Source organism: Bidens hawaiensis, unplaced genomic scaffold (assembly GCF_021521415.1).
Source record: "Bidens hawaiensis isolate Kalapana, Puna unplaced genomic scaffold, B.hawaiensis_p1.1 tig00053860_1, whole genome shotgun sequence".
Taxonomy (NCBI): Eukaryota; Viridiplantae; Streptophyta; class Magnoliopsida; order Asterales; family Asteraceae; genus Bidens; species Bidens hawaiensis.
The window spans coordinates 40422-47973 of NW_027499678.1; the positions used below are offsets into that span (position 1 = coordinate 40422).

The 7552-nt window shown below is 33.8% G+C and overlaps 1 protein-coding gene across 4 annotated transcripts; it reads left to right on the plus strand.

Moving 5' to 3' along the window:
• The first annotated feature begins 5239 nt into the window (after window positions 1–5239).
• Window positions 5240–6556, plus strand: LOC143600249 (serine/threonine-protein phosphatase PP2A-2 catalytic subunit-like). 4 transcript variants are annotated; one of them, XM_077077993.1, is made up of 5 exons: window positions 5240–5592; window positions 5690–5723; window positions 5803–5874; window positions 6011–6078; window positions 6298–6556. In XM_077077993.1, exons 1-5 carry the CDS (start codon window positions 5546–5548, stop codon window positions 6299–6301), a joined length of 225 nt encoding a protein of 74 aa, XP_076934108.1. In that variant the 5' UTR covers window positions 5240–5545; the 3' UTR covers window positions 6302–6556. The 4 variants fall into 4 exon arrangements, 3 of the variants coding, with proteins under 3 accessions (XP_076934108.1, XP_076934106.1, XP_076934107.1); XM_077077992.1 differs by lacking the exon at window positions 6298–6556 and having other exon boundaries at window positions 5281–5370; window positions 5509–5592; window positions 6011–6180; XM_077077991.1 differs by lacking the exon at window positions 6298–6556 and having other exon boundaries at window positions 6011–6180.
• The last annotated feature ends 996 nt before the right edge of the window (window positions 6557–7552 follow it).

Below are 7552 nucleotides of genomic sequence, written 5' to 3' on the forward strand. Positions count from 1 at the left end.
CATGAGTTGTGAGTTGTTTGTAGCAGTTTTTCACTTCTTAGGGTTATGGAATTCGCTTGAGTGTTGGGATTGGTAATTATGTTACTACGAAGTCCTCCAGACGGTCTCTCAAAAAAGTAGCTAGGCTAACTGACCTACTTGGTTTTCGATGTTTTGCAAAGAAGCCTTCTAATTCCTTAGCTCCACTTCACTCTTTATGAATCGGTCTTTGGTCAATTTGTTTGAAGCGTCAGTACTTGCTATAATTTGCGTCAGCAGAGTCTATACTGTAGATACACCATTCGGCTGCTGGTTGGCACTTTCATATTGGTTCTGGTATGGAGGTTTAGGTTGTGAGGGTTGGTTTTGATTGAAAGGTCGTTTATCAAAGCCAGATGGAGCTTGATTGTTGGCTTCATCCCTCCAGCTGAAGTTAGGATGATTTCTCTAACCAGGGTTATAAGTGTTTCCATAGATGTTATTATTTCAATTTACAAAATCATATTCTTCTATCATTATGCTTTGGCAGTATTTGACCTTGTGACCTCCCCCACACCTGTCACACTTTACCTTTGCTTAGACCAGCTCAGACTAAAGCTATTCAAATTTGTTTCAGAGGAACTCGAATTGTGCAGAGAAAAAGGTACTGTTATCGACATGGTGTATGCCTTTGTGTGATGGGGTTGATCAAGGTGGATTATGGGCAAAGATTTTCTAGGCAGTTTATTTCTAAGATCTCGAATGCCTCACTCGGAGACTTGGTACCGAGATATCCACAGCGACCTGATGGATTGCTCGTATGTTTCGGCTAGTCCGAGCGTTGAAGAATATTTGGAAGCCACTTGTACAATCCATGGTGTGGAAACCGTCGAAGAAGGCTCTTGTATCTCTCCCATTTAGAAGAATTTCGAGTGGTGCAACGTTATTTCCCTAGCCTTCGAGTATCGGCTTGACATATTGGATCATGTATAGATCGTTGTTTGTTTCCACCATCATACGCTTCTCTTGGTTATCCTCGGTTGTTGTATCTCCTATCGGTTCATCCTAAACTCCTTCGGTTGCTTCTCGTGCCAGAGTTCGTGTTCTTTGGTGAAAGTGGCGTTCGGGTTCGGAAAGTGGTGAAACGAGTTCGGGAGTAGATGTAGATATACACTACTTAGGAAAATAAATGGAAAAGTCTAAAAGCACAACTAAAATTAAACTAACTAAGCAACTTACAAAACTAGAAAAGTAAAACTAAAATAAAAATAAAGAAGATAGAAAACTATTTTTGTTCTTTTTAATAAGTTTTTAAATATATACACTATAGACAACGGTTTAATATTACTTGAATTTTTTTGTAAAAATTCACTGTGTGTCTCCGGCAACTCCCTAAAAATTTGATGTGGTGTGGATGTATATGAAAAGGTTTTTAAGTTTTTAAAAAGGTTGTTCACACAAATTCTCAAATCTAAAACGTTCAGGTTAAAAAACTAAAACGTTTAGACTTAAAACCTAAAAACATCAGGCTTCAAACCTAAAGCGTTTAGGCTTAAACCCATCACTCAAAACTCAAAATTGATGATTGAAACTTCAAATTGATGATTAATTGGATCAATTTCGAGGTTAATTGATCAATTAGTTTCAACAATTTCAATTGAAAATTGATCAACTGACCTATGAACAACGATGTATCGGTCGTGACGGAAGAGAATGATCCTCACGACGGTAGACGATGGTCACGATGGTGGACGGTGGACTTTGACGGGATGGCAGAAGCGGTGGACGACGAACAGATCGTGTAGTTGTAATTTTACGGTTAGTGTGTTTTTGAAATCAAGGGTAAGGATGTCATGTACGTAATGTACGATAATAGATTATTTTATTGGATCCTTTATCCATATTTATTATTATAAAATTATATTCCAAAGTTATGAACAGTATCAAAAACTTTCAAGTAGGTTAATTTAACGTTTAAAAACAATATTGATCTCATTATATAAGAAAACTAGCTTTTAGTCCACCTGTTACGGTGACTTGTTTAAGTTTTTGTTTTTAATAGTTTCGCCATTATATTTTTTGTAATGATTTTTTTTATTTTTCAATGGAGTTTTGTTTTGAATTAATACGTATACATTAGTTTATTGCGTTCATTATATATTTCAACGTTTGATGAATTATCTAAAGTTTCATGCAAAAATAAACATAAACAAATAAACATAAACAAACATTCACGAACATAGTTTTGTTCATGTTCGTTTGCTTAATTAAATGAACATAGTTTTTTTTCATTTTCATTCATTTATTAAATAAACATACATAAACATCCCACCGAATGGTTCATGAACAGTTCAATGAACGTTAGGCTTTTTTACAGACCTAAAGTCAAGAAGCGGATTATAAAATTTCGCTTGACCCGTGAGCGAACTAAAAATCTCAATTACATGTGTGAGTTTCAATATGCCACCTCATTTTATTGGTTATAAAAATTAATTAAAGTATGTTTCTTCCGTAAGCGAACTACCTATATATGTTCACTTGTCAAAAACCCACCTACAAACTCTTTGACAATTATCAAACCACTTATATATAAAAAAAAGAAAAAAAAATCTTAACCGAACCGGTTACAACAAGTGTAGTGGGCGATGTTTGGGGGCGAAATGGGGTGACTTGGGGCTAGAACACCGCCCCCCCCCCCCCCCCGGCGATTTTTGGGCGATTTGGGGCTGGGCGGATTCTTTTTATCGCCTAAACTTTGAGAAAATAATAATATTTTATTATTTTGACCGTTTGACAACGGTACAAAATAAAATAATAATAATAATAATAATTAAAAAAATATATTATATATCAATATAAAATATACCTTCTTCTCCATTTCATATCATTCTTCTTCATTTCACATCTATATAAACATAAATCTTCTTCAAAAAATCTAACAAAATGAATCTTACAAACAACCCGAACCAACCGACACTCGTGGAACTCACCGCTACCATGAAAGAAATCATCAAAAAACACAAAAAGTGTGTCGAGGAACGCAATGATGCCATGAGAGAAACTGACAAACAACACGAAAAGATTGCCCAAATGTTGGAATTGCGGGAAATTAGTGAAGAATACAAATCCTTCAAAGATGCCGGGTTACACGAAGAGGCCGCATTATTGCAAACGACAACGAATGGAAAAATGCGCGAATATTATGGATATTAGCATTTTATTTAGTTATGTTTTTTAATATTTTTAGTTATGTATTTTTTTTTATAATTTTAATGCATTATTAGTTATGTTTTTTAAGTTTTTTGTATTTCTTTTTTATTTTAATGCATTTTTATCTAATTATTTAAATAAATTGTTTTTTATTTGTTTACTTTAGTTATAAAAAGAAAATAATAAAAAAAGAAACTATGGGCCCAACTTGTAGCCTCACTACAAAAAAAATGTCATTTAGTGGCACACATTTTTAATGACATTTAACCTTTGTGCCACTAATTTAGGTTTTTAATGGCACTTTGCGTGTGCCATCTTTGCTTTTAAAACATGTTTAGTGACACTTAGTTTTAGTGCCACTAATTTATGATTTTAGTGGCACTTTGCATATGCCACTAAAAATCTAGTGTCACTCGTTTTTAATGGCATATTTCTTTTGTGCTACTAATTTAGATTTTTAATGGCGCTTTGAGTGTGCCATCTTTGCTTATAACACATGTTTAGTGACACTTAGTTTTAATGCCACTAATTTATGATTTTAGTGGCACTTTGCATATGTCACGAAAAATCTCGTGTCACTCGTTTTTAATGGCATTTTGCTTTTGTGCCACTAATATAGTTTTCTAATGGCACTTTGTGTATGCCATCTTTGCTTATAACACATATTTAGTGACACTTAGTTTGAATACCACAAATTTATGATTTTAGTGGCACTTTGCATATGCCACTAAAAATATAGTGTCACTCATTTTAATGGCACTTAGCTTTTGTGCCACTAAAGGTTTTTAAAATCACTTTGCGTATGCCATCTTTGCTTATAACACATGTTTAATGGCACTTAGTTTTATTGTCACTAACTTATGATCTTAGTGGCACTTTGCATACGCCACTAAAATCTTGTGTCACTCTTTTTTAATGGCATTTAACTTTTGTGTCATAAATTTAGGTTTTTAATAGCACTTTGCATGTGTCATATTTTTCTTATAACACATGTTTAGTGACACTTAGTTTTAATGCCACTAATTTATGTTTTTAGTGGCACTTTGCATATGCCACTAAAATCTAGTTTCACTCACTTTTAATGAAATTTAACTTTTGTGCCACTAATTTAGGTTTTTAATGACACTTTGCGTATACCACTAAAAATCTAGTGTCATATATTTTTAATGGCATTTAACTTTTGTGTCACTAATTTAGGTTTTTAGTGGCACTTTACGTAAACATATTTATTTACAACACATTTTGTGCCATTAGTTTTTTTTGTGAAGACACGTGACACACATCAAATAGTCGTCAAAACCTGTTTTAATTTTTGGTGATGTCTACTAAAAGTTAACGAACATAGAGATTATAAATTATTTTATTTATAGGTTAAGTTAAATTAATGTATTTATAAAAGCTAAAACTAAAAAAAGAAAATATACAAAGTGAAAAAAAAGCTAATGAAACACCAGCAGAATCAACAAACGATCTCGAAAGGTTTCATTTCATCTTCTTTTTTGCGTTCACACCTATAATTCCGATCCTTATTCCGTTAGCAATTGATTCAAATACTTATCTCTATAGTATACACACACACACACAATATTACAAAATGAGTGGATCTGGCTTCGAACAGCCACGGGAACCTGGACGAACAAATCTCACAGCTCATGCAGTGCAAGCCGTTATCCGAACTAGAGGTATTAAATTTTATTTATGTTATTGTTGAATTAAATAATTTCACATATGCTGCGATTTTAGGGTTAGAATTTGGGCGTTTTTCACGGATCTGGAATTCGTGTTTTATATGACCTAGAGGTTGATTGTATTTGTTGCGTCTTGTAAATGGACTGTTGTTTAATTGTATTAGATCGAATTAGTACTGGATTTCATGGATTTGCGTTAGATTTGTTATTTTATTTACGTGTTTTGTTTATAATGATACGTGTTTGATGATATTATGGATGTAGATGTTTGTTGTAGAGCCGATTGGATCGATAAAAAGCTCGAAACAAGCTGAGCTCGAGGCTTGTATGGGAAGCTAGGCTTATTAGCAAAGTATATCGAAAGGGGCCGAGCTCGAGCCTAGTCGAACTTGGGATGGGCTCGTCTCATCTACACTCCTACTCATTGTTGTATGCATGTTTTTATTTGTGAATTTAGGTTATGACATTATGTTAGAAGGCAAAAGGGGTCTTGATGGGCGAAAACAATATTCAGGTAGGAACCCTTGGTTTATGTAAATGGCTTTTGTAGAAGTTGATTGCAAGTCATGAAATGCATCATCAAATGGATATTAAGCTAATAATTTTTTTGGCTGTTTGCTTTTATTTTTGTTATTATTATTTTTATTTGCAGCTTGTAAAGAGCCCTTTAACTATTTGTGGTGATATTCATGGATAATTTCATGTTCTTGCTGAACTTTTTTCCACCGGAGGAAAGGTATGTATTAAACAATATTATCAAATGTTATTTTGTAGTATACAACTATCTGTTAACTTCATGACTATTTTGTTGTTTACTCTATTTTTACTCGCAGTGGATCGAGGGTATTATTTTGTCAAACTGTTACGGTAAGCATTAGTATTGATCATTCTTTATATATGTATTTATGATCCTCTACACTACTGACCTGTCATTTATTTTGTTTAGTTTGTGGTTGCTTTGAAAGTGAGGTATCCACAGAGAATCACTATTTTGCGAGGAAATCATGAAAGCCGACAGGTATCATATTTCTGTGATTATATTTTTTACAAAGTTATTATTCCATTGACATGTCTACACGCATATTAACTAATAATCTGAATATATGATTATGTGTGGATGCTTATAACTTCTTTCCAATCATTTAAATTTTCAGGATTTTGCTGTTAAAAAGTTTCTAGATCAAGAAATAACGGTTGAATCCCATGAGAAATTTAAAATGAGGTATAATTTGCTCATCTCTAATGATTTTAATAATTAATGGCATACTTGTGCAATTGGCTTGTACGGTACACAAAGTGGATCGAAGGTAAAACTCAACTGGGTGTCTGGGTTTATGTTATTGAAGGAGTAACACTTAAGACCTATTGAATGCCTTTTATTGTTATTGTTATTGATTGGCAAATTTACAATAAATTTGTTCTCCTTCATTTGGATGTACAGGTGATTGTCATTTAATTGATAATGACAGAGGACTGCATAGAGGCCGATGCCTAGAATGGTTGGCTTGATTGCTTCCAACTCCAAGGTATAAACATTCTTTATGCTTGTAAACTCTTTAAAAAGTTACTTATTTACATGCCCTTTTTCTTTTCTTTTTACTTGTGTTTAATGTTTATATATTTAGGAAAAGAAAGCTTCAGGTTAGGGAGTAGAGGTTAAAAGAACAGTTGGTCATAAATACGGATCAAGAGCGGTGTGTACCCTTTGATCGTGTGTGTGTGTTAGTGTGTATCTAATCTAACTGAAACCGGTTACTGAACATATACTATTATTGCATATATATGTGTGTGTGTGTGTGTGTAATTAAACGGGCCCAAGCTTAAAAATAAGCTCGGGCTCGTTTAAGCTTGGCTTGATCGAGCATTTTCATGAGTCTATCTCGAGTGGTTCATGAGTGGCTCGGCTCATTTGCATCCCTAAACAAGGCTAGTGTTGATATGGTTGATTTTTAATAGGTTATTATCGGTTTTAGGTTATTAATTAAGCCGGTTACACAAGTTAGTGTCCATATTGTTTACATATTGAAAAGTCTTTGTTTTTTTATTAGGTATCTTGCATATAGATGGCGAAAGAGGTTAACGAGCGTGGTGAAGTTTTAAGTTTTTGTTCAGACGTTTGTTACTTCCCTTTTTATAAGATTGATATTTTGACTAGACTTTAGAGTTATTAAACATATGTTTGGTATGTGTTTGGAATGTGACCGAACTTTTAATTGTGGTAAAGATATTATGATTTTTATATATTGGAGTTTTATTTTTATTTTATATTTGATAAAAGGTGCCATTAAGATTCCAAAAATTTGTGGTGGCAATAAAAAAATGCCACTAAAGCTCAAAAGCTTGTAGTGGCATACAAAATAGTATCATTTAAGGCTGAAGGTTTGTAGTGGCAGATAAAAATAGTGTCATTAAATTTCAACATAGTGGCAGACGATATAGTCTCACTTAGAGGTGCACAAATCGGGTTCAAATGGAAAACCCGAACCGGTTCCAAACCGGTTTTTTCACACCGGGTTGTAAAATGGCACCGGTTCCAATCAAGAACCGGTTCGGTTCCCGACCCGAACTGATGCCCAGATATGCGAACTTTTAAGAACCGGGTAGGGTATGAACCGGAACCGGTTTTTACGTAAAAACCGGTTCCACCGGTTTTTTTTGAAGTTTAAATATTAGAGCTGTTAGGAACCGGTTCCAAC

What these genes read in the sequence shown, in the direction of transcription:
- LOC143600249 (XM_077077991.1), top strand. Translation starts at nt 5,546, where the DNA reads ATGGATAATTTCATGTTCTTGCTGAACTTTTTTCCACCGGAGGAAAG. An exon ending in TTTTTTCCACCGGAGGAAAG is followed by an intron (nt 5,593 to 5,689) that starts GTATGTATTAAA and finishes TTTTACTCGCAG; the next exon opens with TGGATCGAGGGTATTATTTT. An exon ending in GAAATCATGAAAGCCGACAG is followed by an intron (nt 5,875 to 6,010) that starts GTATCATATTTC and finishes TTAAATTTTCAG; the next exon opens with GATTTTGCTGTTAAAAAGTT.